Source organism: Polyodon spathula, chromosome 1 (genome assembly GCF_017654505.1).
Source record: "Polyodon spathula isolate WHYD16114869_AA chromosome 1, ASM1765450v1, whole genome shotgun sequence".
Classification (NCBI taxonomy): domain Eukaryota; kingdom Metazoa; phylum Chordata; class Actinopteri; order Acipenseriformes; family Polyodontidae; genus Polyodon; species Polyodon spathula.
Genome location: NC_054534.1, coordinates 58,770,892 through 58,798,745, shown reverse-complemented (window position 1 = coordinate 58,798,745; position 27,854 = coordinate 58,770,892). Strand labels below are relative to the sequence as shown.

Sequence of the window (27,854 nt, the reverse complement as noted above, 5' to 3'; positions counted from 1 at the left end):
TTTGGAGTTTAATTTGACAAATTATCAAATTCAGTTGCTCTGACAGTTCCACAAGCCTGAACTTAGGATGCATGTTCAAATTGAGGCAGCAGTAAAACTCTGCTTCTGATTATTATTTGTAAAAGACTTATAAAACTTTCAGGTTCCCTTAGATTTTTACTACTGCATCTGTAAATCTGGCAGGAAAAATACAGTAGATGGGAAAATGATATTTTTGATGGTTTACTTTTATACTGAGCAGAGGGACATTTGGTTACACCAAAAAATAGGAGAAAAAAAAATGTATAATTCCATTTGTAAGGTATTCTTTAGATTTCCTGGGTCAGAGTAACAGCTTTGCAGAAATGAAGAAAAGTTAGACGTGGCACATTTGATTAAGCATCTCTGCGGAAAGATTGTATGAATTTGCAAATACGCTACAACTGAAACAATTTGACCTTGCAACTTCGTATTTTCAGAGGTATATAAAATCCTTGGGCAAAATCTAATGTAACCTGACTGCCATACTGCAGTCAAGTTACTGTCTGCATTCCGGGTGATCCTTTTAATCACTGGCTGTATAAATGATACACACTCACATTCAGACAGTAGCTTTATAGCTGGTAGACCATTATATTCTATGGGCACATTCACATGCTAGTTCGTTTGACCCTTTAAAATTAGATCTACCGGGCGTACATACATACCTAGAACTACTGCAGAGGTCTTTTTTACTTTATATTAAAATGCATATAAAACTGCTGCAGCGTCGCACGCTACAAAACTGTTCTGTGTTAAACGCAGTCAAAACAGCGTGTTTAAATTTAACATACCAAACATAGTGCTTATCTTTAATTCCAATTTCCTCACTTGTATCTTCCCATAATTTCTTTGTAAATCAGACGTTTTGATGTTATTGTTAGTTTTGCTTCAGGATAGTGTCTGTGACACATTTTTGCAGCCTGTTTGGTATCCGCGAGGGGAAACCTGTTACAACACGAGCACTGAAATGAGACTTGGGGGTGGTGTTGGAAAGAGACTTATGATTGCATATGCTGGGCTACAAAACAGAGTGGTTTTAGCAGCTCAGAGATGACATGCAGCTGGAGCTTACGACACTCTGTGAAGCAATAGAGAACAGAGCCAGAGATTTGTTTGTTTGAAGTGTTTTCTGTTTACCCTTTTATTCTGTGTCTGATTTCGACTCCTTATTCAATGGTAATTTCCATCTCCAGTCTTGCAATAGCTGGTTTGGTTCACTATTATTCAGAAACTTTTTTTTTTTTTTTTTTCCAATATAATCAGGCTTAAGACTTGCTGTGTAGTCCTGCGTTGTATTGGTCTATTCATTTTAACTAGAAAATAATTATTTTTAACTACAAAATAAGTATTTTTTACAACTGCTGATAGATAAATCACGTCTGAAAATGTCTCCTGTAGCTATTCAAAACAAGAGCAAAGCTCTCAAGTTCAGCAGCACTAAGCCAAACCGACTGTTTATACTATGACAGTCAAAATGACAGCTGTGGTAGCTCTAGGTATAACGTGCTCTATCTCCAAAAGTTTCTGCAACCCCGGGGTCTACTGATGGTTTCAGATGTTTAATATAGTGGAGAAAAATGCATTTAAAAAATGTGATGCGCCAAAAAGACCACTCCGGTAGTTCTAGTGTTAATGCAGATTGAAGTGTGGTTTGGTTTGCTTGGAGTGATATGTGAAACTTCCGAGAACCAAGTAATCCCACCAGGATGTCCATCAAACCAAGTAAACCGAGATCACTTGAAATGGTGGTCATGATAGATTGCCACTTTGCTCCTGTGGCAGTGCAAAAGCCCTTAATGTAAATAGTTAGTGTGTGGGAATAAGGTTGGCAGGGATGGGGTTAAATCTGTCCCTGCCAACAATCACAGGTGTGTCATTCCCCAAATCAGGTAACCGAGTGCTAACTGGCAAGTCGCCACAAGAATATAAGGAAGGAAAAATCCTTTGTCTGGTGGAGGGAGTTAGGCGAGTGGTTTAATGTGTGTAGCTGTACTTGTAGTGCAGGTGAATGCCCAGCCTACAGTACCTATTATTGTTTTTTTTTAACCTTTTATTTTGGCCCCTATGCTTGTTTATTTGTTCCTGTCCTTTGTTCTTTCCTGACAGAGTCTTATTTAAGCTGTCCTGCTACATCTCCGTTTCAACTTTTTGCAATGTGAAACCCAAATTTATTCCAATTCTGGAAATGAACTGCTCCAAATAACGAAGCAAACTGTGGAAGTGACATACTTCAGCGAGCACCAACGAAAGGGTCTCCCCTTGTCACACAATGCAGGACTTGTCAAAAAACATACATCAGACAAGAACGCCACAAATGTCACGTGTAACAGCACATCACAAAGAAATACTATGGGGCTGATTTACTAAGTGAGCAACCCGGGACTATTCAATGAAATGACGTTAATACTAGTGTTTGAGATTTACTATTACAGCATGCATGTTCTTTCAGCATAAAGTCACAAGTAAAGAAAATTGGCAGAAAAAAATATGAAATGACAATTGAATAATGATTTAGCACATGTACTGCTTCTGGCCTTGTCATAACTGTGCAACATACACACTCACAGGGAAAACATCGTGCCAAGACAAAGGGGTACTGTCTGTACAGACAAGAGTCACTGCTACATTTGTGCTGCTCCACCCGAGTTCAGTAAATCAGCTCATGTTGCATCTGTATCCCACCACAATGTCACGTGTACAACAAGCTAATATCATCATCATCATCATCATCATCATCAATAACTGCTAAATTGCAGTTGGTTAAATTGACAATATGTACATCTTTTTTATAATCATGACTGTCTCTGGCATTTCCTCCAAAAGAACAGTTTTTTTTCGACAAATACTTGACACTCTTTCAGCATGTTACCTTTCTTCAGCAATGACTTCAGCAATGACTTGATGAACATGAAATATGTAATAAAAGTATTCTCCACGTTAGGCATAACATAAAAAGTTTTTTTAGAGAGAACTTCTGCTCTAGTAATCAGCAAAACATAATGCAGGTGCCCTCAGCAACATCTTCAAGACTCTTCCTACTAATATGGATCTTGAGGTAGACAGAATTGTTGCAAGATTTCCAACAGATATGTCTCTAACACCACTACCTGGCCTTGTGTATCAGGGTTCTCCTCAGGAATTTTCTACAGCCAGGTGGCAGACAATAGCAGCCATTAACATTTTCAACAGAATAAAATGGGTGTTTACACTAATGTACCATTGTGGCAGAGAAAGAATGAATCTTGGTTATAAATCTCCCTCCCGACATTCCAGACTGGGTGGTCTGACAATTCATTCCAGGGAAAGGTGAAAGGTCAGGCATCTAGAAAGGGGCAGAGCCACAGTACACCAAGTAATTGCCAGTCAATTTTTTTTTTCATTTGCTGTATCGTATTGTTCCTTTTTCGCTTTCTAAACGTACTTTGCTGTTTTTGGTTTCCACGCTTGCTTCAACAATCCCCCCCCCCCCCAAAAAAAAAACACGGGTATCCTCTTAACAGTCATTTTAGCCTTCCATGAGCTGCATTGTCTAATACGATACCCTGCCCACACCGACCAACGCGATTGGTTAGAAACGTTACCACTGCGTGAATGGAGTGAGTAGATGCATTCAATGCTACTACGACTACAAAAAAAAAAAAAGAAATCACGAGTGTGAATGACTGAGACTGCTGGCTGTCCAATTTACACCTTTGCAATAAGGCAATGGCAGCTGGACGGCCGCAAATTTTTCAGGTTGGGGGCACCACCTAACCAGCCGGGCGGTGTGTCTGGCTAAAAAGGCCTGTGGAGAACCCTGTGTATGTCTAGCTTCTGTATGAACACTACAGTAGCAGCAGTGTGTAGATATAATGTAAAACTTAAATAATTTAATAACAAAATGTTTCCAAGATTTCAGCTCTCTGCCCAATCGGATATCTGCTTGGCTGCTCTTGTAACATAACTTTAGTCATCATCCTCCTGCCAGTGTCTAACTTCTATAAAAAGGAAAACTATAATGCATAAACACCTACTGCACCCTCTTCCTTTTATACCACATTAAGGCTAGAATCAAAGTTTGATGGCATTTAGGTGATTTACAGCACTCAGACATTAACATGCTGCTTTTCTTTCATGCCAATACTTTCTAACTAAATAAAACGGATTCCGCTAATATGCAGGACATTCTCATGAAAAGAAAGGAAATACACAGAAGGAAAACCTTTGATGACAGGAACATTTGGTGTTCATGTTAAGCACCTAGGGTACGTAAGTGTTTATACAGAAGTATGTGGTCTTAAAAGCCAGTATTGCATTATTCACTTACCAAAATCTGTCCTCTAAGTAAGAAATTGTTAAAGGTTTCTGTGAATTGCTCCACTGTAACACATCTGCTGCTTGTCAAAATACATTATCATCCATAACTCAATAGTGCTGAATTTAGAAATACTAAAATAAAATGAATTCAATATCATGTCTTGACTAGAAGTATTTTTCAACGCCTTCATATTGATGTCTTTGAAAATATTGAAAAAGGCTTCTTGTCGAAATGTTTGTCATTGAATTTTTGTTTATTTTGTCACAATGTTTCAAACATCTGCAAGCTTTAATTGGCATTACCTGACCTTAAAGTCTAAACATTACAAATTTAATGCTTTGTTGCTGGTTCCTGTTATAAAAAACAATTAAGCATAGAAATAAATCACATTTCAGTTCTATCAAATGATTTACAATCTACTATAGCCAAGTTTGTTCAGACTTCATTATTCAAACCTCTGCTGGCAGATAAAGCACTTCAATATGACTTCAAACAAAAAGGTAGAAATGATTAAAACACTTCTGTCAACTGGAATATAAAAACAGTTGTTCTTGTTTTAAAGTTATTACTACCACATGGGAAAATGAATTTCTACAAATGGAATACCTATTTTTACCAATATAGCTTTATTGCTAAACCTGCAATGTTTAAATTCAACCAAACAGGTTAAACAATTAAATGTTAACTGTGGGAGAAAGCCTATCAAGCTTCAGTTCATTTGATGGACTAGTGTGTTGTAACAGCCAATGCATTTACAATTTACTCTCTCATTTTACCACCAAGTTAAGAGTTTACAGAAATTAGATGTTGTAAAATGCATGGCTGAACACAGCACAAGTTACAGCTTCTTTAGAACAACTGCAAAATAAAAACATAAGGCTTGATTCCCAAACCATTTCTAAAGTATGGTGGTTTCCAAAACGTTGCGAATGTAAGTTCAAGTGTCTAATTCTCCAAACTGTTTTATGCTAGTATTGTTCCAAGGAGATAATGACCTACTTAAGTCTAATTCTGAAACCTACTTTGGTCGTAACAAGTATCATTTACATTTGTAATTATGCATACAGTTTAGTTCAACCTTATTCATGTATTTATACTATAAATACAACATGAACATCTTAAGGAACGTTAACAAGCGCTCTTTTTGATTAGAAAAGGTTTTTGATGTAAATGTACGATTGCTCCTTTTCATCTCATCACATGAAACTTTCAGTTTAAGTGAGATTCATTGCTGTTCAATCATTTAATAATGCAACTGTTAGTTTAATGCATCAGTAAATCACACATAAGCACAAGCACAATCTAATGCATTAGATTTAAAACACAACATGGTGTTTGTTTTGATTCAAATATATTGTGGTATAATAAGTGTAGGGTGCCCATACTTTTGTCTGCGATTACAACGTGGAATGCAGCAGGATGGCAAGAATGCATCCAGAAAGATACAGAAATTAGCCTCAAGACTAGGTTACACACTAGAACAAGAGCATTTAAAAATAAATCAGACTTAACACAAATCTTAGCATTGTATGATGGCACTTCTTGATACAGGCATAACATACTACTGAACTAGGCAATAGAAGTAACTCTACAGCAAGCACATACCAAATATTTGGTAAAGATAAGATAGGTGACAGTGCATGAACTTATTGTCGGTCTTATCTGCCAAGCTTGTACTGCCCTGTAACACCTGGATAAAGGTCTGCTGAATAAATAAATAGGGATGGGAATTTTTAATGTTTAAACTCTAAAGTGGTCAAACATTTAATAATATGCTAGATGTATAACCGGTCATGTGACAAACTTCAAACAACACTTTTTTTTTATTTTTTTTTCATCTATTAAATTTATCCTATACAGTAGTCAAGTGTCTGACTGTGGTGGTGCCACAGTAAAGGCGGATATTATAAAAAGGAAGGGGTTTGGCAATTGCTTCCAGGTAGTTTTTCTAATTGGTGCAACAGAAAGATTGACACTGGATCGGATGTTATCCTCGGTTGATTTAGCGCTTCAGTGGCGCACTCTGTGTTCATGCTGTAATAGGTGTGCCATGGTATCCAGTCCACGTAGTAAGAGAGTTAATGACAAGCATTTTTTTTTGTTTTTTTTTTTCTGATGTTTGTTATATTTTTTAATAAAATGGCATCACTGAACAAAGAAAAGAAAGAGTATTTTGAAAAAACGAATTTGTTTATCCAGCACCACATTACAATACGATCTATTTAACATTATCAGCTGGTTTCACAGATCAGATACTTATTTGCACTAATCTCAGACTACCTTATAAATTAACACTGGATAGTGCTAAATCGGGGTCTGTGAAACCAGCCCAGCTGTACATCAACAAGGGGGAGGCAAAATAGTCTATAATAAACAGTAACACAAAGACACAAGTAAAAATAATAATACTAATCCAGTAAAACAAAGGATGAGATGGTAGTAGTATGAAGCCTAGTTAAACTGCCAGAATCTCCGACAGCTTCAACACAGGATCTGGTCAACCCACCACTCTTCTCTCTATCAGGCGTCTCAGTAACATCTAAACAGGTGCCTCCCGGGCAGGACAGCATACCATGACCCACCGTCCAAGGAGTTAATCCCCGTCGAACTGAGGCTCTGGGCCCAGGATATACCTCCAGAGCGACTGTACTTTAAGGACTGGACTCTCAACAAACTTTAAAGATCCTCCTCAAAAACGTCAGTGAGATTCCAGAAGAAAGCAGTCGGAAATCTCTTTTCATTTTCTATTGTAATTCCATCTCCGCAGAACCAATTTTTCCACCCAGAAAAACTCCCCAGTCACGCTCGGCTCTTCAGCGCCCCAGGTCAGACAGCAGGCAGACTGTCTCAGAGCGAAACTCAGCAGCAACATTCTGATTTTTTAGCGAAATAAAAGCATTCATGCAACCATTCGTGGATAACTTATCCTCAGTCAGTACCAAAACTCAGCAACTTGGATAAACGGGTGTCCAACATCAAGCAAGAGAAGCAAGGATCTGCATTTACAGTGTTTTCAGAGGTCAACATCCCTCTTTCAGAAGAACACATATTGGCCCCTTTCATTCACTGAAATTTCTAGGAATCGTACTAGACACAGAATAATTTGAAGCCAGCCTCCGCGTATCTAAACTCAACCATATTCCTTCTCTTACTCAGAACTTTCAGATCAGTAAAATGATCAGGAATTGCACACTGCTCTCTTTGCTGGGACATTTCAATTTAGCAATTCAATTATCCCCCAGGGGTGGACATTTATATCCCCGATTACTTGCTCTTTCATCAACAGCAGAAAACTTGAACTCTTACATCATTATTTAACAATCTTAGAAAGACATTAAAATGTGGTCTGCTCTCATACAGCATTGGAACGGCCTGTCTATGATGATTTGATTTCAGCACCTCTCGACCTGGCTTTATTTAAGGACACTTCATTCACAGGATTCGGACTTCTTTTAAACAGCCAATGGTTCTCTAGTACTTGGCCACTAAAAATCTAAAATTCACAGCTCTTCTTGAAATGTACCCAATAGTTGGGGGGGTCTTTGGTCCAATCCAAGCACGATACTCTTTCTCATTTACAGATTTCAGTCTGGTCCCTACAACTCTTCCAACTCCAGCAGTGACACCCCAGTTCAACCAGCTAATTCTCAAATGGACCAACTATCAGCAGATTACTCAATACAGCACAAGCACATATGGATGCAGCACTGGCTCCTTGCACCAGATCCTCTTTTTCTACCGGCTGGACTACCTATTTGACTTTCTGCTCTCAAAGCGGGATTAATCCGACCCCATTCATAAGAACATAAGAAAGTTTACAAACGAGAGGAGGCCATTCGGCCCATCTTGCTCGTTTGGTTGTTAGTAGCTTATTGATCCCAAAATCTCATCAAGCAGCTTCTTGAAGGATCCCAGGGTGTCAGCTTCAACAACATTACTTGGGAGCTGATTCCAGACCCTCACAATTCTCTGTGTAAAAAAGTGGCTCCTATTTTCTGTTCTGAATGCCCCTTTTTCTAAACTCCATTTGTGACCCCTGGTCCTTGTTTCTTTTTTCAGGCTGAAAAAGTCCCTTGGGTCGACACTGTCAATACCTTTTAGAATTTTGAATGCTTGAATTAGGTCGCCACGTAGTCTTCTTTGTTCAAGACTGAACAGATTCAATTCTTTTAGCCTGTCTGCATATGACATGCCTTTTAAGCCCGGAATAATTCTGGTCGCTCTTCTTTGCACTCTTTCTAGAGCAGCAATATCTTTTTTATAGCGAGGTGACCAGAACTGAACACAATATTCAAGATGAGGTCTTACTAGTGCATTGTACAGTTTTAACATTACTTCCCTTGATTTAAATTCAACACTTTTCACAATGTATCCGAGCATCTTGTTAGCCTTTTTTATAGCTTCCCCACATTGTCTAGATGAAGACATTTCTGAGTCAACAAAAACTCCTAGGTCTTTTTCATAGATTCCTTCTCCAATTTCAATATCTCCCATATGATATTTATAATGTACATTTTTATTTCCTGCGTGCAGTACCTTACACTTTTCTCTATTAAATGTCATTTGCCATGTGTCTGCCCAGTTCTGAATCTTGTCTAGATCATTTTGAATGACCTTTGCTGCTGCAACAGTGTTTGCCACTCCTCCTACTTTTGTGTCGTCTGCAAATTTAACAAGTTTGCTTACTATACCAGAATCTAAATCATTAATGTAGATTAGGAATAGCAGAGGACCTAATACTGATCCCTGTGGTACACCGCTGGTTACCACACTCCATTCTGAGGTTTTTCCTCTAATCAGTACTTTCTGTTTTCTACATGTTAACCACTCCCTAATCCATGTACATGTGTTTCCTTGAATCCCAACTGCTTGAATCCCAGGACTGGATTACGATTTTTATAGTGCACACAAAGGACTCTTTACATCTTGTACCAACTACAATCAAATCCTATCTGTCAGGAATACAATACCAATTTCACTTGATGTCCATTACCTCCCCAACTCTCCTATCAATACCAGCTGTCCGTCTCCTCCTGTGTGGAATCTCTCTGACCGCTTCTCCTTGTCGCCTGCCTATCTCTATAGATATTCTTGCCAATTTAATTTCAATCCTCCGTCAATGCTACTTCTCTACATTTGGTGACCTAACAATGATAACTTTATCCACTTTATGCACTTTTCCTGCACATTTCCAAAATGGATCAGCTCCGGCAAGGTCAGTTAATTCAGCTATCAAAAACTGACTCTCCCCTATGCCTATATACTTCTATGCAGAAATATATTGCAGGACTCAAACCTATTTGAAATAGCCCCAGCTTCGGAAGTCTACATTTCACCTCATCAATAGCAACTCTCAATGCACCAGAGTCCATTTTCTTCCTTTCAAGTTCTCAAGCCACTGTTTATGCACATGGGAATTCAGGGACCGCCCTTATATACGTCAGGCCTTAGCAAACAGCGGACCCTCTCATATGTTTTCAATCTTTATTAACTATATGTCCGAGGGTGCCGAGCACCAAGCCCTTGGAATTAGCTGCAACATGACGCAGCCCTCTCAATCTGCAGCGTTGACTTCACCTCATACTGCTTGGTCCCAACGGTGGGCGGCTCTCCGAGAAGTCAGACGACATCTCTACTGATTGCCTGGCTCCCCCACTGTGAACTGAGGTTGTATCTTTATTTTATGTTTTAATTTTTCACTCAAATTGAGGGTGGGAAATTTGGCCGAAATGTAGCCTGCTGTATCTGGTAGGCCTCAGATTTATAAATACAATATGAAGTGATTTGTAACATCAAGAAATCTGTCCAAAATGTGTTGGTCAAATTGATTATGAGTGAACACTACACTATCTATTTTAACAATCACATTATACACAACTTTTTTTTTTTTTTTTCTCCACATAATACAGCAAGTGGATGAGTCTGGGTAATAACTGTCAACGTGTGTTTTGTTTATAAGCAGCTGGGAAAGTGAGGATGAATGTGAAAAGTCAGCATGTGCCAGTTAAGCAGTCAATGAGAAAGATGGTTGAGACAGAGTAGGTCTTGGCAACCAGAAACGAACAGCTGATTTTGTTGCCGCATCTGTGTCCAGAAAATCCACAGCACGCAGCACAGCTGAAAACTGCCCCAAGAATAACTCCTTTTTTTTTTTTACTATCTTCCATAAAATGGAGAAAGAGTTCAGGTCTGCAAGTCATTCTTCTTCAAAACTTTGAATGTTTCTGATTACATGGTGCATTACAATCATAAAAGCATCCATCAGAGTTTTACTGAATAAGCAGAGATTCATAGCAAGAAAGTCCAAGCCAAAACAACTTAAATATGTACGGGAGCACATCGGCTCATTTCCAAAAACGGACAGTCACTACTGTTGCAGTGACATACAGAGACAACATCTTCAGACTGGATCTTCCCTTGCACAGATGTACAGAATATATAAAGAAAACTGCATCACAAATGGTCAGAAACTGGTTGGAGAATTTGTTTACCAAAAGGTATTCAATGAAGAACATAACCTGGGATTCCATCAACCCTGCAAAGACCAATGTAGGATCATATGAAAGGTAACAAGACAGAACATCCAAAGAGCAAGACAAACAACACAAAGAAGATAAGAAAAGATCCATGTAGGAAGTGCATATTACCTGCACAAACTCAAAGACTTCAACCTGACAGTGTTTGAACTTGACAAATCAGGAAAGTGCTACATGTGGTCCGAGGATCAAGGGGGCAGAGGTGCAAACGAAATTGCTTCCGCTGTCTCACTTTGGCCAAAGGAAAAAGATGCACAAGGTATAGAAAACGCTGTCCTCTATAGTGACACTTGTGGTGGACAGAACTGGAATCGGATAATGAGTTTTGTGATCACTGTGGCTTTAAGCAAGAGCACTACCCTCAAACTGGTTAAACAGAAGTTTTAAGAAAGTGGTCATTCTTTTATGGAATGTAACAGCATGCACAATGTAATTGAAAGAAAGGTAAAACATGTAGAAGTTTATTTGCTATCAGATTACTATCGCCTTGCAAAAGAAGCCTACTTCCATTAACCATACAAAGTCACTCCCATGCCCCACAATGACTTTATGAACAGGAGATCCATCAATGATCACTACTACAGACTGAGTGCATTTTCTGGAATTGCTTCTGTACAGTACATTCAATAAGAAAAAAACAGCTGATGAAATCCAACTGCACTTCTGAAAAGAAATCAATGAAAATGAAGACCTCCTTCGAATCCACTACAAAAAGCGCGGGAGGCCAAATCTTGATTCTTGCATTCTGGAGAAAGCGTATGCAGAACCTCTTCCAATTGACGCAAACAAGAAGAGACCTTCTGGCGCTTTACAAATTTCTTCCTCCAGATTGCAGAAGTTTCTATGCGAGCCTTCCTGCAAAGGCTGATTCTTAAGATTTTTTTTTTATTTTATTGAATCAGCAATTATTTTTCCCCTTTTTCAAAACAACTCGGTTCACCATATAAACTCCAGAACGCCCTCAGCCAAGCTTACACACCGTTCAGAGGATTCAATGCAGTTGAAAATAACAACTCCCTGAACCTGCATCACCACATTTCAGTTTAACCAGCTGCTCCTCCATTACCATGAAAATAGTTTTATAGGTCACACTGGCGTAAGAGTCGGTCTGCCTTTTTGAGACTTCAATTTTAGGAAAACACCATTTTTGTGTTTAGAATACTTGTTTCAAGAACATATCTTCTTTGCTTTACTGAACATTTCTTTCCAAAACCACACTTAGACAATAGTTCCCGCTGCATTGGCTTTTACATTTTCATTGTACTAATTCAAGTTTCAAAGAAAAGTACTAAAACAGTGCTGCTTCATCAATTAAAAGCAAAAAAAAAAAAAAAAAAAAAAACTCAACTGTGCACTATTTAATAACTAGTAAACAAAACATTTTAGTGTTGCATACGGTGCAGTGCAATTGCATTCAACTTCCAGATGTACAAATACATTCACTGAAATTGGTGCGGAATGGGGTTTTTTAACTGGCCATTCCATGTTTTGCAGGCTAGACGCTGACTAGCAACTGAAACTAAATTGACTTAGTTATAATTACCCAGAACTGGTTGGACAGCCACTATAAGATCATTACCTTTATCAAAATGTGCACAGATTAATCTACTGGTTAATCAACTAATGCCCATTAATTAACCGATCAACATTTTTAACCGAGTGACAGCCCTAATTAAAACAGATTACAGCGTGGTCACGTGAACGTTGCTGCTTCCGGGCATTACGCTGTTTCTTCAAAAGCAGTGTGAAAACGCTTAGCCGACCCGCATAACACCTGGTCGAGACCCGGGTAAAGCATGCCAGTGTGACACGGACTTAAGTAGACTATCCCGATGCAGTCACTTTTCTCTGCAAATAAACGGAGACTTTAAAATGTTCATTCTGTGTTGCTCACAGTTTCCTCTAAAACCATTATCAAAATACAGTTATCCTTCCACACTAAATTAAAATAAACCAACTCCATTACATTTAGTAGAGCTGTGAAAAAGACGATGCACATATTACTGTAGCTTTTATAAGGTTGGTTATAATAAAATCAGAATTACTTGTTTATTTTAGCACATGCTTTTATCCAAGGCGACTTACAGAGACTAAGGTATGTGAACTATGCATCAGCTGCAGTCATTTACAACAATGTCTCACCCAAAAGACAGAACACAAGGTTAAGTGAGTGAGCCAGGAATTGAACTGGGGACCTTTTGGTTTCAAGGCATTTATTTAACCACTGGACCACACAGCCTCCTCCATAATAAAGTTGTCATGCAGCCTTCACTGCCAATGTTTTTCTTCATTTTCTTCACCGCATAGCCGATCTTAATCAGGAGTCAATAGGGACAGAAATATGTAAACTGTGAACTCGATAACCGTGGTATGGAATAATGGTCATTAAAATATATCTATCATGGAAATGTACATTATTTTAAAATCTATCTATCATGGAAATGTTTTTTTTTTTTTCTGTTATACTTTGCCCTTTGAACAAATTATTTGTATTTATTTGTTATATATTCGTTCTGTTAGAGAAGCGCTCTGGTTATATTTCTAGAGAGCCCAGCAAGTTTCTGTAAACTGAATTGCAGAAGTCCAGCACCTGCAAACAAACATTTTTAAAAGTGTTTACATCCCACTCCAATCACAATTGATTGACAAGCCTCTTGCAAGACAGACCAATCTTTTACACTTAAGGTATTATTTATGTTTTTTGTAAATTAGCAAATAAGCGATACTGCTTTCCTAATACATGAACCTGACATTTAAATGCAGCAATGTAGTAAAATTAAAAAACAAAAAAACAAAAACACCAGTCGCTAAGGTATAAGCGGATTTAAAAAATCATGTTGTGTAATTTATAAAATTAGTCTACTTTGTGGTCAAGCCGGTACTTGTTGGGATGTTTGTTTGTTATATATAAATGAGAGAGAGAGAAAGAGGGAGAGAGAGAGAGAGAGAGAGAACTGAAGTTTACTGTTAGAAGCTTTCGATTTTGGTGGGTTTTTTTTAGCATATTTACATTTTTTTATTAAACGCTATATTAATCTAAAAAAATGGTTTTACTAGAACAGAAGAGATGTTAGTTATTTATTGGACATGCACAACCCATCGATTTGTGAAACTATTAAAACATGATTGTTAAATATGTTTATATTGATAAAAATTAAATGCTTACATTACGAGATTATCTGGACAATATTTTATTATATTAAAATAAAATACAGACTGGGTATGAAACCAGGATCACCCTACTGCAGCAGCAGGGTTAGAAACTCACGCTCGCCAGCGGCGAATTAAATCTGATGAGGACTCGTTGAAGTCTGTATGTCAGTAGTCCTCTGGGCGAGTACTTAAAACAAATGTACACATATAGGCTACCGTCACATTCGGTGTTGTGTTAAAAAAAAACGCAGGGAAGTCAATTTTCTAACAGGGTGTAGCAGTGGCGAATAAGCATTCATGCTTACAAAACAATCACCACCGGAACAGAAACCTCCCTTCATCTCCACTGCAATGCCAACCTCACTTAATGATGTTTTACGTTTGTTTTCTCCCTCTGCGTGGGATGCCAAGTTTATTGGGAGTCTGAATTTACTGAAACACGTTGCATCTTTGAAGTGTAAAGTCATTTTACAAAAATGTATTCAAATGTATTCACCCCCCTTGTCCAGATGGGCAAGCTGGTAGAGACTGGTAGTATCCAACCTTGTAGATTCAGTGTCCATCAGTTCTTCCAGAACTGACGGACACTGAATCTACAAAGTTGGATACTGATGAAGAACATAACAAATACAAATGAAAAACAGGGAAAAGATATCATTTCAAGAAAGCTGGGAGACTTTGTGTGAATGGATTTGAATGTTTGAAGGATCGCCCCACCGCTTTGTCAGTGGCCAGTGAATGTTTTACTGTTTAAAAACAAAACTGAACCAGGTAACTACAGACCAGTAAGCCTGACTTCTATTATATGCAAACTTATGGAAACTGTAATAAGATCCAAAATGGAAAATTACCATATATGGTAATATGAGACAGTCAACATGGTTTTAGGAAAGGGAGATCGTGTCTAACTAACTTGCTTGATTTTTTTGAGGATGCAACATCGATAATGGATAATTGCAAAGCATATGACATGGTTTATATAGATTTCCAGAAAGCTTTTGACAAAGTCCCGCACAAAAGATTAATTCTCAAACTGAACGCAGTTGGGATTCAAGGAAACACATGTACATGGATTAGGGAGTGGTTAACATGTAGAAAACAGAAAGTACTGATTAGAGGAAAAACCTCAGAATGGAGTGTGGTAACCAGTGGTGTACCACAGGGATCAGTATTAGGTCCTCTGCTATTCCTAATCTACATTAATGATTTAGATTCTGGTATAGTAAGCAAACTTGTTAAATTTGCAGACGACACAAAAGTAGGAGGAGTGGCAAACACTGTTGCAGCAGCAAAGGTCATTCAAAATGATCTAGACAAGATTCAGAACTGGGCAGACACATGGCAAATGACATTTAATAGAGAAAAGTGTAAGGTACTGCACACGGGAAATAAAAATGTACCTTATAAATATCATATGGGAGATACTGAAATTGGAGAAGGAATCTATGAAAAAGACCTAGGAGTTTTTGTTGACTCAGAAATGTCTTCATCTAGACAATGTGGGGAAGCTATAAAAAAAGGCTAACAAGATGCTCGGATACATTGTGAAAAGTGTTGAATTTAAATCAAAGTAATGTTAAAACTGTACAATGCACTAGTAAGACCTCATCTTGAATATTGTGTGCAGTTCTGGTCACCTCGCTATAAAAAAGATATTGCTGCTCTAGAAAGAGTGCAAAGAAGAGCGACCAGAATTATTCCGGGCTTAAAAGGCATGTCATATGCAGACAGGCTAAAAGAATTGAATCTGTTCAGTCTTGAACAAAGAAGACTACGTGGCGACCTAATTCAAGCATTCAAAATTCTAAAAGGTATTGACAGTGTCGACCCAAGGGACTTTTTCAGCCTGAAAAAAGAAACAAGGACCAGGGGTCACAAATGGAGATTAGACAAAGGGGCATTCAGAACAGAAAATAGGAGGCACTTTTTTACACAGAGAATTGTGAGGGTCTGGAATCAACTCCCCAGTAATGTTGTTGAAGCTGACACCCTGGGATCCTTCAAGAAGCTGCTTGATGAGATTCTGGGATCAATAAGCTACTAACAACCAAACGAGCAAGATGGGCCGAATGGCCTCCTCTCGTTTGTAAACTTTCTTATGACTCTAGTGTACTTGCTGAAGCGGTTTTCTCCAATTGCTAATTAAAAATAAATAAATAATTGTCACCTAGCTAACAATTTTATCCCGAGGGCTACAGTGAAACGTAATGTCTTTAAATTGGGGCTTTAGTGAAGATTGCGTGTGTATGCAAGTAAATTAATTATTGTAGGTAGTAATTCATAGTTATCCACCCACATGCTGTAACCCCCAACTCCACAAACCAGTCAGCATTTGTCCAAATAGCAACTCATGTAACAGACAATAAAATAAACATTGTATCTGTGTCATCGGTGTCAATTTCAGGCAGCCCTTCGTAGTCGGCAAGGCGACAGGGCTGAGAGAATTTTTTTTCCTCTCTGTCATCCTGTCTGGTGCTGTCAGTTTCTCAGCACACAGCACAGTAGTCGCTCAGTAGCACGGTGCAAACATGTGATTTATCGATCTGCAGCAGCATTTACTAAGGTGCCTTGGTTAAAAAAAGCCATCATGGTACAAGATGTTAGATGAGGAAAAATAGCTGTAAGTATATAATAGAAATAAACAAAAGAAAAAACGTATTTCGTCTTTCCTGAAAAAAAATGCAGAGAAACTTGACAGGTTATACACAAGTCCTTCAAAAATCCGGGGTTCAGCAAATACAAAACTAAAGAACGTCAAGAAAAATCAGAACTCCACAAAGCAGTAGTAATAAATAGCAATGATTTCTTACCTGTGATGCGATAAACTAAAATACCTCTACATCAGGATTTCAACTCAGCTTTTAGAGAAAGACTGGAAAATACAGGCAGAAGTTATTTTTATATGTGAATAGCTCCAAGTATTATTTCTTACAGTTGTACTATACATTTCCTTAAAGTATGTTATACATTTGTTGAGGTGAGGTGGGGTCACAGGAAACATTTTGCGTATCTTAACGAACATAGTGAACCAGTCAAGCTACAAGGCTAGATCCGCCCTGTTAATCACCAGTTGTGGTCACTGTTAAATAAAACCAAAATCCTACTAGTTATAGTCTACTTTTTGTGTGTCTGTTTTGTGCGACGGAGAGGGAGCAAGTAGATTTCAAATAAGGACAAGTCCCTTGGGGCAAGATGTTTTGTTCAAAAATTGTACACCCCTGCTATGTTTTAAAAAACCCCAAAATAAGAAAAAACAGCTTGACCACTGTTTGTCTATAATAATATATACTTTATATACCATGACCCGGTCAACTTCCTTAAGGTAGATTGAACCTGTACTTACTTCCATAGATTTGGATCTGACCTCTCATTCTGTCTAGTCCAGTTTCCATCCCTGTCATTAAACTAATTTATATGAAATCCCCATAAATTTACTACAAGGTTAAGGCATTTCAAACTTATACAACGTATTATACTGTTCTTTGTATTCCTGAAAGAAACAAAAACTGCAAAACTAATAAAGCTGATTTAAAAAAAAGTGCAAGCATTTTCATGTTGTGCTACAATTGATACTGTCCTCTCTCTCTTGACCTACATTATTTTGGTGTTTAGTGAGAACAGTCAAGACAAGGACCTTAAAAACATCATTAAAAACAAGCAAATAAAAGGGCCCAGTGAATATGCTAGGTTTATTATTCTAACTGTTATGTTTTTCCCTTGACTTTGGTTTTAGGGCCATTCCATAAAACTGGTATAGTTGCTGCACTGGCTTGCAAGTAGTCCAATACTGATGATTTACCAGTGTAACAAATTTTACATTTCATGGAATGGCCCACTAAGCTAAGTGGACAAATTTCAACACTTGTCACGTTAATGTCTTTTTTAGGATTGCACAAAGTAATTTAAGTGTTACACAATCTCATGCATACAAAAAAATGCATTGGAAAATGAGACCAAAAAAAAATTACAAATTAAAAATCTATACCAAAAACAAAAGGTGTTGGCCAGGTCCAACAGATTATATATATATATATATATATATATATATATATATATATATATATCTCTGTCACATGTAGATTGTGTGATTCTATGTAGACAAGATACATCGCGCTATATTAGATTGTTTCTGATAAATACAGTCTGAACTGTGTCTACACGACTATTTTAGATATGTTGTTTTCAACAAAAGTTACGTAAAATGTTTACAAAGCCACACCATAGGAGATACCGTGGCTCGGTCATCATCATCATCATCATCATCCCAGTGATTTAGTATGTGCGCTGTCTAGGTGGCTTGTTTTTCATACACATCTTCACAATTATTACGCAAAATGAAAACGTAACACAAATTACTTTTTGTACCTCTTTTTTCTTCTGTCCACCTCCGAACTGAGCGCACAGCACCAGAACAAACAGCGAACATTTCATTAGCAGGTGCAGAAAAGAGCCTTTGTATTTGGACGCCATGTTCGTAGATGCTCAATGTACACTTTCATCACAAACGCGACAGTTTACAGTATTGCCCAATGGAACACATTGCACAGGGATTGTGGGGAATGTAGTTTAATGATGTGATTTCCTTGGAAGGTTCCTAGTGCAGTCTGGCCAAAGTAGAACTACAATTCCCAAAAGGAGAAAATTGATTTTCGCTGTCTCTTTGAAACAACATTTAACTTGATAACCAATATATCATATATCTGCTCAACTACAATGAACATTCAGAGTTAGTACGCATCAAGTTTACTAAATTGTGGGCTAGCTAGTCGGTACTTTCCCGAGGATCCAATTGCAACGAACAAACGAGTTGTGGATCAACTGATCCTCAGGTTTAGTATGCAGCAGAGCATCAAGACTATTCCCAGATCTCAAGTGAGGTGGGGTTGGGGGTTGCGTTCACAAAAATGAATTCATTCCAGTTTGTTATTGTTGAAATTATTTATGTGATTAAGCACTTGCATGTTTTCCGCAAAAATAAAACAAAACAAACAAAAAAAACTTATATGTGTAAAACATGAAGATAATACATTTTTTTAATTAGCCTAATAGTTTGTGTTGTATATGCACAACGTATTTATCCGCATAATTTGTAAGCAAAGACCATTAATCAGAGCAAAAAATGATCAAAGCTGTAAATGCAATCAGATATGAAATCGAGTCATCTAAGTATATAAGGGTGTATTATTCATTGTATTCATACCAAAGAAGTCGTGGCTGTGGTGGTCGTGCACAGAATTACTCAACAGAGCAGAAGCTTCGAGCAATGCCAACAGCAATTGTGCAGTGTCCGACCATCCTTTGCCCCATGATATACAGTCTTAATTACATCGTTTATGACCAATTTGCTTGCCTCAATAGAAGGAGCTATTTATAGTGATAGCACTGGGGTTGATACATAAGACTCTGCCCCAGGGACTCTAGGTAAGATTCATTCCCGTTTAGTCAGCATATTGGCTAGTATTAAATGCAAATAGTAGTGTTACATTAACGGGCTGTTCTTCACAGGTGCAGAGAGACACGTGGCTTGAAGAAAATAGCCTGTGACAATTCCAATTGAATCATTCCAAATACTTTTCATAATCATCTCATATCTACATGTATTATAGTTGTACATTTATTCTATACAAAACAATCCAACAGTGGAAGATTGAGCATGCTGGCAGGTTATCAAAATAATAAAGGGCACAACCCAAATATTATACAAATTACCTTGCAGTACTATTGACTGATGCTTAGAGCACCTTCTAAACAGATCAAAATCACATGTGATGGTAATTTCAACTATTTATAAAGTGCAGTAATCATCAGTAAATAATACTGTAGCATTGGGTCCCGCAGGACTTATGAATGGGACGTTTTGGTGCTCCATTGAACTACTGGGGGTGGGAATTGCTTGTAAATGTTTGTATGCTGTGTCAGTATGTGTTGTGCGTCTGTCTGTGTGTAACTGCTGCAGCCTGGTTCCAATCAGGTCCGCTCTTCTCCGCCTGCTGACTCATATATAAGGTGCAGCCTGCATGCTGTTTGGAAAGTGTCAGCTGAGAGAGTGGCAGCGAGTAGAGTTATATTCTGTATTCCATTTCATTACCTGCTTTTCAAACCAACGGCACTTTTAAGCGCCAGCCCTAGACCACAGCTAGTGTAATAAAAGTTACTTACAAGCGCTAAAGAAATCCTGTTGCAGTGTCTCTTTCTTCCTGCTGAACCCACGGCAAGACGCCGTCACAATACATCTTGGCATATTTTTAGTAAAATATTTGGGTTGAGTTCTCTATGCATTTTTCTACACTTTACTGTTGGCGATTCAAAAGCAGGAAAGAAGGTGAGGCTGTGGAGTGCAATTCCCTCGTGTCCCTGGTCTCTGCTGGAAACCTTCCCCCTGCCTCTCATCAGACAGTGTTGTCATCTGTACCAGAAATGGATTCGCACATCTTCAGAACCAAGAACTATACTTTTCAGAAAGAGATTTTGCAGGCATAATACAAATGAGGCCTTTATTGACAATTATACTGGTCCATAATACACAAAATAGTGCAGTACAGTCACAATCAAACAGTGACCAGATTACAAATGTATACATGTTGACAGCTTCTCTTGAGCAGGCAATCCAGTTTTCAAATCCAGAAGAGGGATCATTAGACTTGGGAGCTGAGGAGGACGGGGAGATGAGGTGGGCAGGGGGTGGAGAGGGAGAGCGGTAGGGAGAGGGAGAGGGATAGGGCAGATGTAGTCCAGAGGCAAGGTGGAGTGAAGGATGATCCAAGACGCATGTGGCATGCTGTACATCAGCAAGCTCTTCCTGTATTCGAGAGACAAATGCTGGAATTATCTGAAAACAGCACATTTTTAAAAATATATTACTACAAAATCAAGATGCAAGAGGGCAACAGCTACACAACGAGAAGATGCAACTGATAAATCTAAAGCAGAAAGCTTACAAATCAAACCATACAAAATGTAACCACAGTCGCCTAACATCTTTGCAATGATCAAATTATGTATGGAAAGTACTAATGGAAACATTTAAAATTTAAAAATATATATTTTACCCTTACAGGTAAAGAGTCCTTTTTCCTTTTAATTGATATATTGTATATTTTGAATGAACCAGTAGAAGTAACTATCTCTACACAGTGAGGGAGCCTGCAGAGAACCTTCTGGAGATTGGTTTAGGAGACAGTGTGATGATGTCATCACATTCAATATTCATCGATACATGCAATATAGACCATTTTTTTCAGGCAATATTGATTTTTATAGATGGCCATGTGACCTTCTTTTGACCAATGAAACACTTGGATACAAATCCAAGGTTTCCTAAACATATTGCAGTGCTGTTGGTTCAGCAGCTGCGACGGTGAAATAATCAGGCAGACCAAGCTTGAGGTTTAAAGTTGCTTAAAAAGGATTGTTTATTGCTCTTTTATGAACCCCAAGAAACTCATCCCGAGCGGTGGCGCTGTTCATCTACTTATTCGCTCGTCCAGGCCACACCCCCTGTGCACCAGCCACCTTCCCAAGCGTGCACGGATTCCTGCTATCGATCCCTTGATTCTTCTTTGATTCTTTTAGCAGATTCTTCCCTGCTAAAAACATCGCAAATACATATTTTGTTTAATTATTTAATTTATTGTTATTTATCCCCTGCACCAGGGAGTAATTGTAAATTAGATACAGGTGCAGGGTATTTAAGGAGAACAGTCAGTCTGCTCGTCAGTGCTGAGTAGAAGGAGGCAGAAGGTGTACTCTGCTTCCGAGCAGTCAAAATAACAGTAAGTACTGTGAAAAACTGTTTGTTTTGTTTTTGACAGGTAAACGGCTTAGCCATCCTGTGTGTTAGTCAGGGACCTGGTCAAAGTTTAGTTAGTGCTCAAAACGAGCTAGGTGTTTATCTACTGTGTCCTGGGCCTTGCATATTGGGGGAAAACGAACAGTGAGTGACGGCCTGTATATATATATATATATATATATATATATATATATATATATATATATATATATATATATATATATATATATATATATATACATACACACACACAGTACAAGTCAAAAATTTGAGTACACCTGCTTGAAACCAGGTTTTTCATGATTATTTATACTTTTAACTGTATAAACCTGTATATAAACACTTAATATTTCATTATATGGTATGTGTACTTACATAAGCTGATAATCATAAGTGAATTGCATTCAAAAATGTTATTTTTAAATGAAAATTTAAATCTTGTCAATTTCAATGAAATGGTCATCCAATGCAAGGGGATTTCAGTCTGAAGCCCAAGTCAGTTAAAAGTCTGAAATGTGTATAACACGGTGTTAGAACGTTGGCCTAAGTATAAAAGATTTGTTAGATGTTCTCTGAGTTAACTAGCATGTTACCTAATTAACCTTTTGTCACCAATTATTGTTAACAGGTGAGGGTCCATGATTACTATAAATATAGATAGCATAGGCACAAGTTTGTCAGTCTTGAATGTAAGGGAGCAGAAAATGACAAAATATGTTCAGTTAAGCAAAGAAAAAAGTGGAATTACTTTAAGAAAGGAAGGTCAATCTTTAAGATAAATTGCAAGAACTTTGCAAGTGTCTGTAACTGCTGTGGCCAAGACCATCAAACGATTTGAAGAAACTGGCACTCATTAGGACCGAACAAGGTCAGGCAGGCCAAGGGTGACCTCATAGACAGAAAACACGTTCATTCGAGTCACAAGTCTGCGAAACCGTCGATTAACTGCCCCTGAAATACAAGCTCAGCTAAATGCTACTAGAAGTACAGATGTTTCAACATCAACTGTTTAGAGGAGATTGTGTGAAGCTGGCCTAACTGGAAGAATTGCTGCAAAGAAACCATTGTTAAGAGTTCAGAATAAGAGCACAGAAACTGGACAGAAAAAACACAGAAACTGGATGTTTGAGGAGTGGAAGTCGGTCTTATGGACCGATGAGTCAAAATTTGAAATATTTGGGTCCAACCGTCGAGTATTTGTAGACGCAGAGAGGGTGAGCGCATGAGTTCTGCATGTGTGGTTCCCACTGTCAAGCATAGAGGAGGCAGTGTCATGGTCTGGGGTTGCTTTGCTGGTGACAGAGTTGGTGATCTTTACCAAGTCCATGGCAAGCTCAACCAGCAGGGCTATCATAGCATACTTCAGAGGCATGCCATTCCATCAGGATTACGGCTTGTTGGGCAGTCCTTCATTCATCAGCAAGATAATGACCTGAAACACACCTCAAAGTTGTGCAGAACTATCTGGCGAAGAAGGACAGTGAAGGACAACTCAATCTAATGACCTGGCCTGCCCAGTCTCCAGACCTCAATCCCATAGAACTTGTATGGGACTAACTGGACAGAAGAGTCAAAGCAAAGCTACCCACAAGTGCCCTACATCTCTGGGAATTGCTGCAGAAGAGCTGGGAAGACATGTCGGGTGATTTCCTGCTGAAATTTGTTAACCGAATGCCTCGTGTTTGTGAGGCTGTTATTAAGGCAAAGCGTGGCTATTTTGAGGAATCGAAGATTTAGAGACAATTTTCAATTTTCTTGAACATTGCTTTGATACTCCTTTTGTTTTTTTTGTATATTGTAACATGTGTTTTCATTTTCAAGTATTTAAAGAAACGTATACGACATAAAACATGGTCAATTATGAAAAAAACTTAGTTTCCAGCAAGTGCACTCAAACTTTTGACTGGTACTGTATGTGTATGTATATATATATATATATATATATATATATATATATATATATATATATATATATATATATATATATATATAGTGCCTTGCAAAAGTATTCAGACCCCTGACCAATTCTCTCATATTACTGAATTACAAATTGTACATTGAAATTTCATTCTGTTCGATATTTTATTTTAAAACACTTAAACTCAAAATCAATTACTGTAAGGTGACATTGGTTTTATGTTGGGAAATATTGTTAAGAAAAATAAAAAAAAAACTGAAATATCTTGCTTGCATAAGTATTCAACCCCCACACATTAATATTTGGTAGAGCCACCTTTCGCTGCAATAACAGTATTTTGCTCCATCAATTCTTCCTTCAATTGTAACAAGATGCCCAGTCCCTGCTGATGAGAAGCATCCCCACAGCATGATGCTGCCATCTCCATACTTCGCTGTAGGGATGGTGTGTCTTGAGGCATGGGCAGTGTTAGGTTTGCGCCACACGTAGTGCTTTGAGTTTTGTCCAAAAAGCTCTATCTTGGTCTCATCTGACCACAAAACCTTTTCCCACATCGCAGCTGGGTCACTCTCATGCTTTCTGGCAAACTCCAGATGTGCTTTCAGATGGCACTTTTTGAATAATGGCTTCTTTCTTGCCACCCTCCCATACAGGCCAGTGTTATGCAGACCTCTTGATATGGTTGACTGGTGCACCATTACTCCACTCCCAGCCATTGAACTCTGTAGCTCCTTCAAAGTGATTGTTGGCCTCTCTGTGGCTTCTCTCACAAGTCTCCTTCTTGTTTGAGCATTGAGTTTTGAGGGATGGCCTTTTCTTGGCAGTGCCTGGGTGGTGTGATGCAGCTTCCACTTCCTGATTATTGATCCAACTGTGCTCACTGGGATATCCAAACACTTGGATATTATTTTGTACCCTTTCCCTAATCTATGCATTTGTATTACTTTATCTCTAACTTTTGTAGAATGCTCTTTGGTCTTCATTTTCCTTCAGATTCACAGTCTTACCAATGATTCTTCAACAGTGGGGTTTTTATCCAGAAAATGTGACAGCAACTTTAATGGTTCACAGGTGGAGGCCAATGTTAAGGTAATTGTGTCCTCGTTAGGGCAATTTCTTTCATCGGTGCAAACTGGGAGATTCCACAGCACAGGGGTTGAATACTTATGCAAGCAAGATATTTCAGTATTTTATTTTTCTTAAAAATAAAACCAATGTCACCTTACAATAACTGATTCTGAGTTTCAGTGTTTAAAAATAAAATATCAAACAGAATGAAATTTCAATGTACCATTTGTAATTCGGTAATATGAGAGAAGTGTTCAGGGGTCTGAATACTTTTGCAAGCCACACACACACACACACACACACACACATATGTATATATATATATATATATATATATATATATATATATATATATATATATATATATATATATATATATTGATCCACAAGACTTAATGAGAAACATTATGTTTGGCCAAAACCAAACACTGCGTTCGAACAGAAGAACCTCATTGCAACCATCAAGCATGGTGGTGGGAGTATGATGGTTTGGGGCTGCTTGCTGCCTTTAGGACATGGATGGGTTGCCATCATTGACACAACCATGAATTCTGGATTGTATCAGAAGATTCTAGAGGAGAATGTCAGGCCATCCATCCATGAGCTGAAGCTGAACCGAAAGTGGGTCATGCAGCAAGACAATGATCCTAAACATACAAGCAGATCTACAAAAGAATGGCTGCAGAAGAAGAAATTCCACATTTTAGAAAGGCCTAGTCAAAGTCCAGATCTAAACCCCATCGAAATGTTGTGACAGGACCTGAAACAAGCTGTCCATGCAAGGAAGCCCTCAAATGTCATTGAGTTTAAGCAGTTCTGTAAGGAAGAATGGGCCAAAATTCCTCAAAATCGATGTGAGAGACTGACCAACAGTTACAGGAAACGCTCAGTTGAAGTAATTGCTGCTCAAGGGGGTACGACCAGTTACTGAATCTAAAGGTTCACATACTTTTTCACACATAGATATTGAATGTTGAATCATTTGTGGATAAATAAATGTTAAAAAAGTATCATGGTTCTGTGTAATCTGTTTAATCTTTATCTATTATTATGACTTAGATTAAGATCTAATAACATTTTAGGTTTGAAATATGAGAAATATGTAAAAATCCTAAGGGGTTTACAAATTATATATATAATCTTGTGGTGGAGTCACGGAAGGGAAGTACATAAGTCTAAGATTGCCCAAACCAGTATTCCCTGGTATTATGTAGAAAATGTAGTAACAGCAGTCTGACCACTAAATGTCTTTGGTCAGCTGAAAAAATGTTAGAAAAATACATTGTGTAGGAGAGTATGTAACAGAGAAAGAGAGTGTTAAAGAGTAAGATCAATAATGCTGTGTGAGAGCGGAAGCTTCAGCGTGCTGATTTGTTTAGTTTGAAGAATTTCTGTGTGAAGTGTTTTGTTCAAACTGTTAATTTTGTTTTAGTGTGTTTGTTTTGTTAGTAAAGGTATGCAAAAGTGCTTATTTGCAGTTTTGAGTCTGGGCTTGCTATTTCTGCCACTGGCCAGCCCTAACAGCCAGTCATGTTGCCACATATGGTGTTAGAGTTGTGATAGCGCCCCCTACTGATCCAGCTCAGAACTGCAGAAATAAAAATATTGGAGACTTGCTCAAAGCTAGAGTGCAAGCAACTGCTGCACAGAAGGCACAAGTGATTGATATACAATGGGAACAGGTGGCTGCACAGCAGGCGCAAGTGACTGAGCAGATGGAGCAAACGGCTGCATAGTAGGAGACCAACCGCTTGTCAATCGATCAACTGGCCCAAGCAGAGAGAGAACATTAGGACCTGGCTGAAGCTGCCCGAGCTCCAGTGAGTTCCATGAAACCCAGCCATCTCCTACAAAAGATGACCATAGGAGATGATGTGGAGGCATACCTTTTGGCGTTCAGCTCAGTATGGGCTGGCATAGTAGCCCTGTTCCTGATCGGTGATGCACAGAAAGCATACTATAATCTTGAAACTGAGACTCTGGCCAGAGCAGGGGTAACAATCACAGTGAGAGCATAACATTTTCACACCTGGAGATTTAATGAGAATGAAGCCCAGAGGTTGCAAATGTTTGACCTTACTCACCTGGCTAGACAATGGTTGCACCCAGAGTCAAATACTGCCACAAGGGTAGTTCTTATTGATGGACCGCTTTTTGAGAGCCATGCCCTCTCTGACTCCTTCTGACTCCTTCAGCCTGGACAATTTCAGCAGCGGAAAAGCTGCTGGGGTTGGTGGTCTCCAGACCTTCCCCCCTTTCACAGCTGGCAGCTCCCTCTGGTGGGACTCCAGCCCCCAGGACTCCTGCAGTGAAATTGCTGTGGGGGAAGGTGGTCTCCTGACCTCTTCCCCCTTCTTTGTAGCTGGCAGCTCCCTCTGGTGGGGCTCCAGCCACACTAACCCCTGCGGCCAAGCAGAGCTGACTGTGGCCCCTGGTGAAGGCAGCAACGGTCCCTCGGGAGGCGAACTCGGGGAACCCATGGCCATAGAGGCGGCAACAGGAGCTCCACTTCTCTCGCTCACAGGCAGTGCGGAGACACAGGCAGCCCCTGGCGATGCGGAGCAGCAGGCAAACCCAGGCGCTGCAGTGCAGCAGGCAACCCCAGGCAATGCGGAGCAGCAGGCAACCTCAGGCTATGCAGAGCAGCAGGCAACCCCAGGCGATGCAGAGCAGCAGGCAACCCCAGGCGATGCCAGGCAGGCATCCTTGGGCGAACCAAGGCAGGCATCCCCGAACGATGACATGAAGGCATCCTTGGGCGGTGTTGTGCAGACATCCCTGAGCGATGACGTGAAGGTATCCTTGGGCGGTGTCATGCAGGCATCCTTGAGTGATGATGCTTGGAGAGTCAGGACAAGCTGGGGTGTGGGTTTTGGTCCTCTTCTCGGCCACTGCATCCGGGCAGTTCTTCTGGTGAAGAGAGAGGTAGCTCCAGCTCCTCTCTTCATGATGGTGGGGGAAGTGATACCAGCAGGGTTTCATCCTCTGCTGGTGGAAAGGGAACCAACAAGCATTCACCCTCTGCTGGTGGACAGGGACCCAGCAGGCATTCACCCTCTGCTCGTGGAGATG

At 39.0% G+C, this 27,854-nt stretch overlaps 1 protein-coding gene across 1 annotated transcript in view; it reads right to left on the bottom strand.

The window, feature by feature from the left end:
- Positions 1–18,521, bottom strand: part of tusc3 (tumor suppressor candidate 3) — a 111,264-nt gene extending 92,743 nt beyond the window's left edge. The window contains exon 1 of the mRNA XM_041258471.1: positions 18,373–18,521. Within this exon, the coding sequence (XP_041114405.1) occupies positions 18,373–18,477 (105 nt within the window). The 5' untranslated portion in view covers positions 18,478–18,521. The remainder of the gene's footprint in view (positions 1–18,372) is intronic.
- Positions 18,522–27,854: the final 9,333 nt, after the last annotated feature.